General features: G+C 37.1%; 1 protein-coding gene across 1 annotated transcript in view; it reads right to left on the minus strand.

Annotated features, from left to right (window-relative positions):
• The window catches only part of obscna (obscurin, cytoskeletal calmodulin and titin-interacting RhoGEF a), a 45,639-nt gene extending 31,515 nt beyond the window's left edge, over positions 1 to 14,124 (minus strand). Inside the window, exons 1-25 of the mRNA XM_016446125.1 lie at positions 14,070 to 14,124; positions 13,336 to 13,421; positions 12,770 to 13,036; positions 12,421 to 12,582; positions 11,625 to 11,729; positions 11,280 to 11,546; positions 10,867 to 11,136; positions 10,200 to 10,466; positions 9,851 to 10,012; positions 9,055 to 9,159; positions 8,709 to 8,975; positions 8,296 to 8,565; positions 7,079 to 7,345; positions 6,708 to 6,971; positions 5,752 to 6,018; positions 5,388 to 5,657; positions 5,049 to 5,315; positions 4,674 to 4,940; positions 3,423 to 3,695; positions 2,413 to 2,676; positions 2,057 to 2,323; positions 1,704 to 1,970; positions 1,347 to 1,613; positions 502 to 768; positions 157 to 423 (exon numbers count right to left, since the gene is read on the minus strand). Of these exons, the coding sequence (XP_016301611.1) occupies positions 157 to 423; positions 502 to 768; positions 1,347 to 1,613; positions 1,704 to 1,970; positions 2,057 to 2,323; positions 2,413 to 2,676; positions 3,423 to 3,695; positions 4,674 to 4,940; positions 5,049 to 5,315; positions 5,388 to 5,657; positions 5,752 to 6,018; positions 6,708 to 6,971; positions 7,079 to 7,345; positions 8,296 to 8,565; positions 8,709 to 8,975; positions 9,055 to 9,159; positions 9,851 to 10,012; positions 10,200 to 10,466; positions 10,867 to 11,136; positions 11,280 to 11,546; positions 11,625 to 11,729; positions 12,421 to 12,582; positions 12,770 to 13,036; positions 13,336 to 13,342 (5,623 nt within the window). The 5' untranslated portion in view covers positions 13,343 to 13,421; positions 14,070 to 14,124. The remainder of the gene's footprint in view (positions 1 to 156; positions 424 to 501; positions 769 to 1,346; positions 1,614 to 1,703; positions 1,971 to 2,056; positions 2,324 to 2,412; positions 2,677 to 3,422; positions 3,696 to 4,673; positions 4,941 to 5,048; positions 5,316 to 5,387; positions 5,658 to 5,751; positions 6,019 to 6,707; positions 6,972 to 7,078; positions 7,346 to 8,295; positions 8,566 to 8,708; positions 8,976 to 9,054; positions 9,160 to 9,850; positions 10,013 to 10,199; positions 10,467 to 10,866; positions 11,137 to 11,279; positions 11,547 to 11,624; positions 11,730 to 12,420; positions 12,583 to 12,769; positions 13,037 to 13,335; positions 13,422 to 14,069) is intronic.
• Positions 14,125 to 15,709: the final 1,585 nt, after the last annotated feature.

Consider the following 15,709-nt stretch of genomic DNA (forward strand, 5'->3'; position numbering starts at 1 on the left):
TTTTGTAACATTATAAATGCCTTTACTTCCACTTTTGATCAATTTAAAGCAGCTTTGCAGAATAAAATTATTAATTAAAAAAAAATCTACTGACTTTAAACTTTTGAACGGTACTGTACAGTATACAGTATATATTTAACATGTTTTTGACATTACGTTTGACTTTCACTTCAGCTGTGGTCTTTTGGCTTCCAGTCACACAGCTGTATATCCCAGCATCATCAGGGAAAACATTAGTTATTTCCAACTCTGCAGTCTTTCCATCCAGCCTCATCTGGTACTGTGGCCCTGGAAGGAGCGGTTTATCTCCTCTCCACCATTCCACAGGTACTCCAGTTTTGGAAAGCTCACAGTGAAGGGTTATAGATTTGCCTTCCAGAGCTTCTTGGTTCTTAAGGTTTTGCTTAAAACTAGCAGGAGCACCTGTGAAACCACCATATGAATTTTATAATAACATACATTTTATAATAATGAAAACAAATCAATGAAACAAAATCTTACCAACAATTTTGACTGTAGCTTTGGTCTTTTGGTCTCCACAGACACATCTGTAGACTCCACTGTCTTCAGGCATGGCCTCACAGATGATCAGCTCAACTGATGTGTCTCGTTCTCTCATCTTATACTTCTCTCCAGGCTGGAGCAGTTCCTCTCCATTCCACCATTCTACTGGGACACCGGTTTTAGAAAGCTCACAGTGCAATGTTATCATCTTCCCTTCCTCGGCTACCAGGTTTTTCAGCTTCTCTTTAAAAGTAACAGGTTGAGCTACAGAACAAAAAGGAAAACAAGTAAGAACATCCTTATTTTTTTGTTCTTTCAACTTTGGCAAACGAACAAGTGAACAGATGACTGTATGTGCTCTCTTTACACACACACACACACGTGCTTAACAAATTTATTCGACCACCTGTCATAAAGACAGAAAACAAATATTTTAGGAATCTGTCAAAACTTTAAACCTAAAAACTGTATAATCATTTATTAGGCAAATAACAAACTGAAACAACTAAATAGTCTTTATTCACACATAATAACAAAAAAACTTTTATCTTGTATGGCCTCCTTTGGCCTTGATAACAGCTTGCATTCTTGCTGGCATTGTTTTTATGTAATTTTCCAGTCTCTGTTGTTATTGACTTCCAAATAGTTTCTAGTTGTTCCCAAAGACTTGCTTTTGATGAAAATTTTGTGCTATCTATCTTTGAATCCATAAAATTTCAACAATAATTATATTTTAGCATTACTGAACTACTGGACTGACTGGGTAAGCACAAAAAATCCTTACTCCTTAGTGTTCCTTTTTCCTTATTGGTAACCCTTACTAGTGAATTTAACTAACTTACCGCTAACCGTGATGTTGGCTGATGTCTCAGCAGTTTCGCTCGTACAGCTATAGACTCCGCTATCATCTTGCGTCAAATTAAAAATCTTCAGCTCTAGCATGCAGCCTCTCTGCCTGATTTTGTACTTCTCCCCAGACCTGAGAAGGTTGCTTCCTTTTCTCCACTGGACAGGGGTGTCTGGTTTGGATATCTCGCAGTGTAAGATTATACTGTTTCCCTCTTCAGCCATTTGATTTCTTAACTTCTGTTTGAACGTGATAGGTTGAGCTAAGGAAATACAAACGGATATATAAGCTCCATTTTCAGCATTCAGAGTACTGGAAAAGCAAATTCTATATATTTAACATCTTGTCTTACTTCGTATTTTGACAATGGCTTTGGTCCTTTGATCCTCACACACACAGATGTATGTTCCACTGTCCTCAGGAACTGGACTTCTGATTACCAGCTCTAGTATGGTGACTATGTGCCTCATCTGATACTTCTCCCCAGGCAAGAGAGTTTGTTCACCTTTCAACCATTCCACTGGGATTCCAGCTTTAGAAAGCTCACAGCGTAATATCACATTTTTACCTTCATCTGTCTCTTGGTTCTTGAGCTCTTTAATAAATGATATAGGAACCGCTGGAATGGATGAAATGGCATAAGTAAAGCTACACGATCAAAGCTGAATACTATAATTTCATTTTCATAGCAATCGATATCAATACCATTGACTGTAAGAGTAGCCATAGTTCTTTGGTCTCTGCAAATGCATGTGTAATTCCCTGAATCTTCTGGCTTCAGATTGTGTATTATAAGAGAAATGCAAGATTTCCTCTGCCTCATGTGGTACTTCTCACTAGATTTTAGCGTCTCGGGTCCTTTGCGCCACACAAACTGGACCCCGGGTATAGAGTATTCGCACATCAGCGTTACACTCTCTCCCTCTTTGACCTCTTGGTTCTGAAGCGCTTTTGTAAACTCAGCAGGAATAACTAATGTGAAACAAACATACAGATTTCAAATTTCAACCAAATTTAAAAAAACTTGGTGGTAAATTGCAGAAAAGAGACGTTTGAAATACCTTTAACAGTCACGGTGGCTTTAGTGCTGACAGATCCTGCATCGCACTCATACACCCCTGCGTCACTGTCTTTCACATCACGGATGGCCAGCCTGGCCTCATTTCCCGATCGACTCACTAAGTACTTTGAGGAATTCCAGATTAAACAGCCATCTTTGTACCAAACAATATGACATGGCTTTGAGGTCTTGCATAACAGCACCAAACTTCCTCCTTCGATTGCTTCTGTGTCTTCCAATGCTTTAGTTATCGTGGGGCGTCTCTCTGTAATTCAAATAAGTTGTATTACAAAGACAATCATTTTTGGTAACACTTTATTTTAAGGTGTCCTTGTTACACATATTGCATGTAACCCTAAGACAAACCGTAATCCTAACCCTAACCATATAGTAAGTATGTGTAGTTAATTAATATTACTCAGTACTTAAATGTATAATTACACTGTAACAAGGACACCTTAAAATAAAGTGTAACCTCATTTGTATACATACATTTCAATTGTATGCTGTACACCAGGGGTGCCCAATCCTGTTCCTGGAGATCTACATTCCTGCATAGTTCAGTTCCAACCCTGATCAAATACTGTAATTATCAAGTGCTCCTTCAGATCCTAATTAGTTGGTTCAGTTGTGTTTGATCAGGGTTGGAGCTGAACTCTGCAGGAAGGTAGATCTCCAGGAACAGGGTTGGGCACCCCTGCTGTACACTCTAATCTATATTGCATTTTGTTTCACATTTTTTTTACTTAATAGTCAATACAAAGACAAAAAAAACTGTTTAAACATAAGCCTCTTTAAAATAACTTTCTGATTTAAAATTCCTCTTTTGAGGTTTTTGAACCATCAAAAAGTTGTCAGAAATTATACATAAATTTCTATTTTTAATACCAAAGCAGTAAAAGAAACTGACAGTTTCATCTTTTGTAAATGTGTCCTTATGAGAATTTTTAATAGTTATCCACTATATTTGCCACAGGCATCTTGTCAAGTGTCAGGATTTATGACAGTTACCTCTAACTAATAGTGATGCGTATGATCTTTTGTCCCCAGCCTCGAAGGAGATGGTGCCGGTGTCTTTACGTGCAAGCTGTTTGAAGGTAAGAGTGTGGTATCCACCAGGTATCATCTTGATCTCATTAAGATCATTAGTGTAGAGCAAGGTCTCATCCAGGTACCATTTGACATCAGTGTAGTCACTTGGGCAGATCCGACACTTAAAGGTGATGGTATCTCCTTCTAGACACTCTTTATCTTCTAGTTCATCCACAATGACCACTTTTTGACCTGAGGGCCAGATTCATATGAAAAATATGACAGATGCATAAAAACTGAACATGTCTTAAAATTCATAGGGCCAGTTTTACTAAACAGGGCAAATTAGCACGACAGCACAATTCCAAAACAGCGCCGATGGGAGAGGAAATTTCTGCGGGTGATTTACTAACAATACGCAAAATAAAGAGCACAGACGCAACATCTCATTTACATATCGACCAACGCAATATACCAAGCACAGGGCAAATTAGCGTAGTCGCAAATAAAGAATAAAGAAATAAAGAAGCCACAGTACGTTGAAAAGAACCGGAGGCCAAAAAATGAAGGTTTGCTTGAAGTTTTGATAGAGCTGGTATTGCGTGACTAGGTTCCAAGGCGTCTTTTACATCCTGAAGCAAATTAAAAAATAACATGGCTTGGCAAACAATATGATATGCAAACGAAATGTGTTCTTCTGGCATTCAAAATAAATTAATACGTGTGGAAAAAATCCTCTCCCTTCTACCACGCGTTCTCTGTTCTCTGCGGTGCCTCCTCCAGCAACAATAATTGCAGCCATTTCAAGCGCAAAATAGTTTAAGACATGCTTTGTTTGGGTGTTAAATAATGGCGCAAATACGAGCGCAAACATTATTAAAACGCGTTGCGTGATTCATTTGAATACTCTCCTCCCATAACTTTTGTGTCTGAAAGGGAAACTCCTACAAATACATATTCAATAAGGTCAGGCACTAAAATAACTGTCCATGCCTTTTCAGCACTAATTCGTCACTGCGCGTCTTTAGTAAATCCTGACAGTACTATTTTAATGCCAAAAGACGGTTTTCTGCTGGCACAAGCTGTTAATAATACTGGCCCATAGTGTCCAAATGTTACCATTCTTGTAACATAACATCTAGTAATCTCAGATTTACAACCTTATTATTATATTATATTTTTATGACATTTATTATTTTAAGTCAATAAAGACAAATCTAATTTGCCTACCTTGAATTGTAAGTAAAGCCCTGCTCTGCATTGTCCCAACATCACAGGTGTAGACAGCACAGTCACTTTTCTCCAGATTGAAGATGGTCAGAGTGAGGACAACATCTTTCTTCTTCATCATGTACTTCTGTCCCGAGCTGAGCACCATTAGGCCTTTTAACCAGGTCACAATAGCGGCAGGCCTCCTGGTTTCACACTCCATGGTCACCATACCCTTTTCCTCTGCACGCATATCCTTCAGTTCCTTTGCAAATGTATGTTGCAAGTCTGAATTCACAACGAGAAAAGATTAACTGAGTTTATGGCACTCAGCAGAATGAACAAAGCTTTTGCACTGGGAAAAATTAAAAACAAGTGTAATAAATGAGTATTTACCTCTGACATCTAATCTCGCCCTTGTAGCAATCCCATCAGCCTCACAGCAGTACTCTCCTGAGTCCATTATAGCTGCATTATGGATGATGAGCTTCACCAGATAATTATTTTGGGTAATTTCATATTTTGGGCTGACTCTAATTAGCCGCCCATTTTTCAGCCATTTAACTGTTGCATCGGGTTTCGTGATCTCACAGCTGAGCTGTGGATCTTCACCAGGTGTTGCTTTAACATTTAGCATATCCCTAAAAACTCTCACAGGTTTCTCTGAGAACAAAAGAGACAGAAAATGAGCAATACTTGTAAAATGTGTGATATTTAAATAATAAGGGGTCTCACCTTTCACAAACAGCATAGTCCTGCAGCTGAGCTCTTTAATGGTAAAGACCACTTCGCCGGCATCAGATATTGTAACTTCCTGAATGCTCATTGTGTATTTGCACCCTTTGTTAGCGACTATGATCTGTCCATTGCTTACAATCAGTTGGCCATTCAAAATCCACGATGCTTCATCAATGATATCATGGGACAGGACACACTGAAAGCTGCAGCTTTCCCCTTCCAGCACAGTTGTTGTCCGTATGCGTTTGACAATGGTAATGTGCAGGTCTAAAAAAAGTCCCTCACATTAAATAAAATGTATTTTTGTTAAATTAATTATATCTAATTTTAATTAGATTCAAATATAGATTTTAAAACCTACCACGAACTATGACTTTCGCTTTAGTTTGGCTGCAGCCAATATCACAACTGTACTCTCCTCTGTCGTCCTTTCTCAACTTGCGAATTATAAGAGTCAATGACTTTCCCACATGGAGAATCTCATACTTCTCATTGGCGGTCAGAATTTCACCATCTTTCCTCCAGACAGGTTTCACTGATGGCTTGGAAACGTCACACTGCAAAAGGATTTCACCACGTTCCTCACCTGCTACGTCCTCCAGTGACCTGAGAAACACTGCTGGCTTCTCTAAGAGACATATAGAGCAAATGTCATATAGCAACAAAATTCCATCCGATAATTGATAAATGGTTCATATGAGAAATCTATACTACTTTGTTCCAAAAAAAAAGTTAACACCATAAAAAGTAAACAATTTGCATACTAAAGTGAATGTAGGCATCACAACATTATGATGTACAATAAGACATTTTTATTAATTTCCTATACATTTCTGCTATAGATACAATAGAAAATATAGAAAAAAAATATGTTCTCATAATAATAGAGAAGGGATGACGTTAAGATAGTCCTTAAACCTTGAGAATGATAATCACTGGAACTGAATGATTAGTTTTGTGTCATCAGTGTTTTGAATTGATAGTTTGTCTGTGTGGCCTGAAATGGGTTGTTATAGTATGTTTATTTTTTGAAAAAGAAATAAATAAAATAATAATAATAATTTTATGCATGAACTCGCACAACTCTGCTAAAGTTACATGTAAAGGGAAAAAACTCTGAAAGTAGAAATAGTGCTCTGAAAGTATTGAAAATATTTCCATAATTTATTGATATTCCTTTAAGAAAGTGCTTGACACAAACAAAATATCTGATATCAGTTTTTAATTCTTGTGTCTCTGCTTTAAATGTAGAGTAGTTGGACAGCAGTTTATTCTAAAATCTTGTTTTCCTAGTCCCGTGGTAACTGAAATCCTCACCTCTGACCCTGAGAAACGCAGACTCGCTGATATCAAAAGTTTTGAATGTTACACGGCTCTCTTGAGGAGCTAGTCGTTTTAAAATCAGACTGTACACTTTTCCAGAATTCTGGATTTTGTTGATGTGGTTGGTGTATAGGACTCGGTCATTGAGCAGCCACTGGACACTGGGTGACTCGTGATTCAGTTCACAGCTGAACACTGCAGTTCCATCCTCCTCGACCTCTACTTGCTCTAAGTGTCTTATGATCTTCAACCTTTTCACTGCAGGAAAAGAAAAATGATTTGTAATGTACTGTATGTGTCTTATCTGCGCTCTAAACATGCAATTCCAAGACAACTCCAGGACATGGATAGCTAAAAGCAGGTACCTTCCACACTGACTCTTCCTCTTGTCTCTGAGCCACCAGCCAGACAGCGATACTCTCCTGAATCTGCTGCTTTCACACCCATGATGGTCATCTCAACCCGGTTCTTTTCCCACTTCATTGTGTACTTATTGGAAGCAAACAGGGAGGTTCTACCCTTGAACCAGCGCACCATTCTGGGGGATGGACAGAACTCACAGCTGAGAGCAACTGACCCGTTCTCCTTCACCTCCACATCAGAAATGGGTTGTTTGACAATCAAAGGGCGCTCTATTAGGAAAAGCATAAGCAAGAATACATTTAAGGCACATGATTCACAATCCATTTAAACAAATGCTTTGCCCCAGGTTCTGATATTAAAATTCTGGATAATAATATACGCCAAAAATTATTTTTAATTATGTTATATCTGATTAACAATAAATAGTTAATGTTAAAATGAAATACTAGTTTAAAAAAAACACACACACAAAACTAAAATTAATCATGTAAAATGCTACAAGTGAATTTATGCATTATAATATTATCATGTACAGTATGAACAAATGACATTAATTTTGAGATCTGCTAATATTTAATTATTAAAGAGGGATGTTATTATTAACTAAATCTAAAAACCAAACTTTTTTGTTACTTGAAATAAAATTAACTTTAATTTAAATAAAATACATAATTTTTAAAAAAATCCTTAAGCTTATTTCAGCCAGTTACCAAAGCAACATTTCTTACAGTTCATATTGATGTACTAAAATAACTTAAACTGAAATAAAATTAATGAAAACTATATAAAAAATAAAAATGACACACAACACACAAAACTGCTAAAACTAAAATTAAAATGAAAATATAAAAATAAAAACGAATTCAAAAATATTAATAAAAAAACTAATAGTATCTCAATGATACTAAAATAACCGATTATTAGTGGTTTTAAAGTTTATTTGAGTGTTACATGACTGCAAGTTAATCTAAATGCCAAAATAGTAGAAATGACCATGCACAATTAAATAACTAATATGCTGATAGCAATTAAAGCCTGTAATATTGGCAACTAATATAATAATAATAATTTAATAATAATTTATGCATTTAGCAGACGCTTTTATCCAAAGCGACTTGCAGTGCATTCAGGCTATATATTTTTTACCAGTTTGTGGTATTAATAATATGGCACCAATTTGTTGTGTATCCCTACTCTGAATATGTGAGAAGATAATTACCTGTAACTGTGAGTTGAGCTTCTGACTTGCTCTTCCCCGAGGTGAACTGCACAGTGCCACACATACTACTGTCGGTTTGAGTCAATATGAGTCTGTTCGAGGTTCCTTGCCTCTCAATCCTGATTTCTGGACAGGGACATAGTATCTGCCCATTCAGGGTCCATTTCGGTGCCCTCTCTAACTTAATACTTGTTTCCACTTTAAAACGAGCCTCTTTAGGCTCCATGACCTCCACAGAACTGAGTCCTTTCAAAATGCTGATGGCCTGCTCTGTAAGAATGGATCCAATATTCACTGCATAAAAGTCTTAGCATTTCAAAAGGATAGACTAAGAATAATTCTGTTAAATCAATGCTTATATTAAAACTGGGTAGTAAATTGTACTTAAAATCTGATTGAATTTAACTTCTCACCCTCTACAAACAGTTGGCAGGAAGTCCTGTCATCGACAGCATCACAGATAAAGGTGTCTTCATCTGAGGATCCCACATCATCTATGATAAGTTGTCGGTACACGCCTTCACTGATAGTTTGGTACTTCCTATTTGGCACAATTTCATGATTTCTTCTGTACCATTTAACTGCAGCATTGGCACGAGAGACCTGGCACTCCAGCAAGGCACGATGTTTGTACATGGCAATCTTCACTCTCAGGGGCTTCACAATATGAACTGGAAGCTCTACAATGATCATCATTGTTAAATTTGAACAAAATTGGAAAAAAGGGATAAAATGTGATTTGCTCTTTTTTTTTTTTACCTTTGACTCCTAGTGTTGCTGTTGAAGAGACCCTCTCAGCAGTGAATCTGATCTCACCAGCATCTTCTGGTTTGACTGATTTGTAGGTTAGGGAGTGTATTTTACCTGTGTTTATGAGATTTGATTGAATTTGAAAGAGCTGAAGAAAATTAGAATCTAAAACAAAACGTGATCATATTCTGGGAAAGACTTTTTTGGTCATCCTCAAAAAGTTTCATATTGTTACTTTTTAAACAATATAACACCAATGACCAATTAAAATGAACTACATGGAAATACATTATGATAATGTAAAGGTAAATTAAAATCATGAAATTAAAATCAAAATGCATAGGTTTAAACAGCTTCTTTTTACTCTGAACTCAGAAGTATTTTTCCACAGCTTTTTGTATTTGCTGAATACAAAGTTTGTAACATTAAAAAACATTCAAGAAATCTAGGGCCAAAAGTTTTTTATTATCCGCTTTTTTCTTTCTTTTGTTTTTTGCAAGATTGTTATATACGTAAGTGTTACATTTTTTTTTTATCAACAAATATACTAGATGTAGGTGATCCAGGGTTTTAGGCACTGGACAAACTCAAATATATATTTTTATGTGCAATATAGCACGAAACTAAACTTTAGGGTAGATTATAGTATAATGCTTTTCATATTATGGAGTTTGAAGTCTTCAGTCTTTTTTCATGACTGAAAAAAAAAAGTTAGTTGCCATGTTTGTCACCATATTTTGCGAAGGACCCTTGAATGTACATAATAAGCCACCAGTCAGTGTGTTACTCAACCTCTCACACATACCCTCACATCTTATTTTAACATTGTCCCCAGCTCTCAACCGGCTGTCATCCTTGTACCACTTCCCATCCACATCTTCCCAGTTGACCTCACAGATAAATGTCACACTCTCCCTCTCGGTCACACTGACATTCTGAAGAGTCTTCACAATCTTTATATTCCTGGCTGAGAGAAAGTAGACATGACAGTAAAGAACTGCTACTGTATCACAGGCAACTCTAATAACTTTTAAACTGACAAAAGACTGTAAATTATCCAAAACTTCTGGGTTCTGAGACATCCCACCCATTATCCCACAAATAAATGACTTTATACTGCATTAAATACAGGTTGCATATTGATGGAATGGTACCTGTGACTGTCAGCATAGCAGAGCTTTCAATCCCTTCAGCCTTGAAACTGATGACACCCATGTCAGCAACCGTGACGCGCGTGAGTGTGAGTGTGTGTTTTTTGCCCTGCGTGGCAATTCGACACACAGGCCTGGATTTAAGTGGGACTCCATCCCTGCTCCATTGACCCTGGACGTACGCATGACTGAGGACCACATCAAATGTACAGGCTTCTTTCTCACACAGCGTCACATCTTCTAGCCCTTTTACCAATTGAATTCTATTCACTTCAGACAAAAATAGAACAATTATCAGTTTCTTTTTTGTAACAAAAACTGCCCTATACGAAGCCCGCAAAGTGACATTTGAGGGGAAGTTGTCGCATGCTCAAGTTTTCTAGCTTTTACTTGCGCGCGCGATACTGTTGCGTGAGACGTACTCGCGCCAAATTCTCCTATTGAATCGTGCGCATGCGAAATTACGAATGTCACTTCAGGGACTGCATATCTTCTTAACAGCAGCAATAGTGTAAAATAAAATATGATATAATAAAATTCAGAATGCTTAATTAATAAATGAGTCTTTGCAGTGCATTCAGGCTATATATTTTTTACCAGTTTGTGGTATTAATAATATGGCACCAATTTGTTGTGTATCCCTACTCTGAATATGTGAGAAGATAATTACCTGTAACTGTGAGTTGAGCTTCTGACTTGCTCTTCCCCGAGGTGAACTGCACAGTGCCACACATACTACTGTCGGTTTGAGTCAATATGAGTCTGTTCGAGGTTCCTTGCCTCTCAATCCTGATTTCTGGACAGGGACATAGTATCTGCCCATTCAGGGTCCATTTCGGTGCCCTCTCTAACTTAATACTTGTTTCCACTTTAAAACGAGCCTCTTTAGGCTCCATGACCTCCACAGAACTGAGTCCTTTCAAAATGCTGATGGCCTGCTCTGTAAGAATGGATCCAATATTCACTGCATAAAAGTCTTAGCATTTCAAAAGGATAGACTAAGAATAATTCTGTTAAATCAATGCTTATATTAAAACTGGGTAGTAAATTGTACTTAAAATCTGATTGAATTTAACTTCTCACCCTCTACAAACAGTTGGCAGGAAGTCCTGTCATCGACAGCATCACAGATAAAGGTGTCTTCATCTGAGGATCCCACATCATCTATGATAAGTTGTCGGTACACGCCTTCACTGATAGTTTGGTACTTCCTATTTGGCACAATTTCATGATTTCTTCTGTACCATTTAACTGCAGCATTGGCACGAGAGACCTGGCACTCCAGCAAGGCACGATGTTTGTACATGGCAATCTTCACTCTCAGGGGCTTCACAATATGAACTGGAAGCTCTACAATGATCATCATTGTTAAATTTGAACAAAATTGGAAAAAAGGGATAAAATGTGATTTGCTCTTTTTTTTTTTACCTTTGACTCCTAGTGTTGCTGTTGAAGAGACCCTCTCAGCAGTGAATCTGATCTCACCAGCATCTTCTGGTTTGACTGATTTGTAGGTTAGGGAGTGTATTTTACCTGTGTTTATGAGATTTGATTGAATTTGAAAGAGCTGAAGAAAATTAGAATCTAAAACAAAACGTGATCATATTCTGGGAAAGACTTTTTTGGTCATCCTCAAAAAGTTTCATATTGTTACTTTTTAAACAATATAACACCAATGACCAATTAAAATGAACTACATGGAAATACATTATGATAATGTAAAGGTAAATTAAAATCATGAAATTAAAATCAAAATGCATAGGTTTAAACAGCTTCTTTTTACTCTGAACTCAGAAGTATTTTTCCACAGCTTTTTGTATTTGCTGAATACAAAGTTTGTAACATTAAAAAACATTCAAGAAATCTAGGGCCAAAAGTTTTTTATTATCCGCTTTTTTCTTTCTTTTGTTTTTTGCAAGATTGTTATATACGTAAGTGTTAAATTTTTTTTTTATCAACAAATATACTAGATGTAGGTGATCCAGGGTTTTAGGCACTGGACAAACTCAAATATATATTTTTATGTGCAATATAGCACGAAACTAAACTTTAGGGTAGATTATAGTATAATGCTTTTCATATTATGGAGTTTGAAGTCTTCAGTCTTTTTTCATGACTGAAAAAAAAAAGTTAGTTGCCATGTTTGTCACCATATTTTGCGAAGGACCCTTGAATGTACATAATAAGCCACCAGTCAGTGTGTTACTCAACCTCTCACACATACCCTCACATCTTATTTTAACATTGTCCCCAGCTCTCAACCGGCTGTCATCCTTGTACCACTTCCCATCCACATCTTCCCAGTTGACCTCACAGATAAATGTCACACTCTCCCTCTCGGTCACACTGACATTCTGAAGAGTCTTCACAATCTTTATATTCCTGGCTGAGAGAAAGTAGACATGACAGTAAAGAACTGCTACTGTATCACAGGCAACTCTAATAACTTTTAAACTGACAAAAGACTGTAAATTATCCAAAACTTCTGGGTTCTGAGACATCCCACCCATTATCCCACAAATAAATGACTTTATACTGCATTAAATACAGGTTGCATATTGATGGAATGGTACCTGTGACTGTCAGCATAGCAGAGCTTTCAATCCCTTCAGCCTTGAAACTGATGACACCCATGTCAGCAACCGTGACGCGCGTGAGTGTGAGTGTGTGTTTTTTGCCCTGCGTGGCAATTCGACACACAGGCCTGGATTTAAGTGGGACTCCATCCCTGCTCCATTGACCCTGGACGTACGCATGACTGAGGACCACATCAAATGTACAGGCTTCTTTCTCACACAGCGTCACATCTTCTAGCCCTTTTACCAATTGAATTCTATTCACTTCAGACAAAAATAGAACAATTATCAGTTTCTTTTTTGTAACAAAAACTGCCCTATACGAAGCCCGCAAAGTGACATTTGAGGGGAAGTTGTCGCATGCTCAAGTTTTCTAGCTTTTACTTGCGCGCGCGATACTGTTGCGTGAGACGTACTCGCGCCAAATTCTCCTATTGAATCGTGCGCATGCGAAATTACGAATGTCACTTCAGGGACTGCATATCTTCTTAACAGCAGCAATAGTGTAAAATAAAATATGATATAATAAAATTCAGAATGCTTAATTAATAAATGAGTCTTACATGCCATGTTTAGGAACTTGTCTTCTCACAAGCCTTTAGGAACGGCCAGCAACTTCAACATTAGGCCTACTGCTCCAAGTTGAATTCTAAAAAGTGTAATCGTATACTCATCGACATTTTAAAATAAAAATAACCCTTTTGTGTATCACAGAAACAGATCTTATTGGTGAATACAACTTGTGGCTGCTCTTCTAATATGAAATATGATACTGACAGAAATAATACTCCCTACAGCTTACACTCCCTCTATGTAATTAGTTAATAATTTGGAATGCACCTATGTCTCTGCCACTCTAGCTGACTTTATGGTTGGTTCATTAATTTTTGTCCATATGTGCAGATACAACTGATGTTTGTCTGGGTCAAATAAAGAGACAAAGGCAGTAACTACACACTTCTTTCTCACATTACAAACAAACACTTCTCCCAGTTGTCCCATTGGTGTGTCACCAGCGTTCAATTAATAGTTGGTCTCAAGTGTATATAATACTTTGAAACATGACACCATCCTTGAGATTAAAACACAGAATAAGTTATGAATATTGTATTTTTTTTGTATTAATCAGACTACACAAAACAACTGGGAATGTAAATGGTCTCAAATTAATTTAAGTCTCAAATCTTCTTTGTGAATCATGCACCAGAACAACAACTTGAGATCAAGCGTGAGAAAAAAGTTCATACTGACCAGATTTTTAAGAAGGAACAAATGGATGATCTTCCGTTTTACTCACCATTAGCCAAATCTGACATTTTCCTCACATAAAAGTCCAAAAGAGACACTTCTTATCATGTTTTGAAGCTAGCAACAAAAATACCGAAAGACATCAAGGCCCACCCATAATTTTCTGTAGTTCACGTAAATTCCTCCAGTATTATCCCCAAAACTTTGACCAAAGATACCCAGGTCAGTCTGCTATCCCCTGTTTCCTTTGGCAAACAAGCAGCTGAAAGTGTTTTTCTTTTTTTTCAGCTTTCCCAAAGGCTAATACCGAACAGCTGACATATCTCCAACATAACTGTGCGTCATTATACATAAAGATAGAAACATCTTGGCTACATGGATCAAGTCCTGCCTGCTAGCATTGTTTTCGTTTCCTTTGGCAAACAAGCAGCTGAAAGTGTTTTTCTTTTTTTTTCAGCTTTCCCAAAGGCTAATACCGAACAGCTGACATATCTCCAACATAACTGTGCATCATTATACATAAAGATAGAAACATCTTGGCTACATGGATCAAGTCCTGCCTGCTAGCATTGTTTTCATCCACCGCAGATGACTGACCACCCACCTTTCTCAAAGGATGGTTTGGTTCATAACAGTTAGTCTATTTACTATATCTCATATCTGACTATACATCCCTTAACAAATGAACCCAAAGAAACTGATTCACAGGATTGATTCCCAAAGATTTAATTGATTAATGTTGTGTTGACCAAAAGCTATTCACAGTAGCACAGGTTCATTAATCATATTTCTCCGATAGTTGCCAAAATAACTAAGTTGGAAAGGTCAAAAAGATCCTAAATCCTTATTCTGAATGCCCATACTGCAGGACTAGACTAGCGTCTGATCAAGCTGTTATGCAAAATAAGCAGGATTCATTCTGACAACCGAAGCTGCAGTGTCTCTACATGTTTAATTGAAATTTTGAGAATTATTTTCCATTGTTTGTTCTGTTGGAACTTTGTTAGAGTTATCTAAAAAAAAAACTTTCATTAAAAAAAAAGAATGTAAAATGAGAAACTTTGAATTTAAAACATTTTTCATTTTACATTTAGTCATTTTGTCAAGTATAAATAGTTTATAAAATTTTAACATCACTGGCATAAGCTGCACCGATTTGTCATGGTTTGTCTTGATGCATAATGCTTACAGTTCAATGTGAAATGTGTCATTTCAATGTTAGCAGCGACATACACAATTAATTTGATTTGACAGTCTAGCTGAGCTAGACATAATAATTGGCTCAACCGATGGCATGAGTTTGGGGGCGGAACTACCTGTTTTTGCTAACTGAAAGGGAGCATGTTCAAAAACTGACATTATTTCTGTTTGGTGACTAAATACTGTAAATGCACTACTTCACCTTTACAACTCTTTAGTGCATTTAGTAAAGTCTGTCTGATGAGTTGCAAACATCCACCAAGCATGTGCAGAAGAAATCTCAACTCAAAGTGACATGGACGCAATATTACCGATGGCCCGAAGACACAATATAAATAGCAATTTGTTAAGGAACCAGGGCCATGTGAGGATGTGTTAGGTGAAATTAGAACTTGACGAAACAGCTGAACACTTCACCTAAGCTCACAGGTCCTTGTTTGGATCCCATCTCTGTGAGTTTCACATGTCCTTTGGTACTGTCTCTCTCTA

The sequence above is a fragment of the Sinocyclocheilus anshuiensis genome, unplaced genomic scaffold (assembly GCF_001515605.1).
Source record: "Sinocyclocheilus anshuiensis isolate Anshui unplaced genomic scaffold, SAMN03320099.WGS_v1.1 scaffold107, whole genome shotgun sequence".
In the NCBI taxonomy this organism is placed as follows: Eukaryota; Metazoa; Chordata; class Actinopteri; order Cypriniformes; family Cyprinidae; genus Sinocyclocheilus; species Sinocyclocheilus anshuiensis.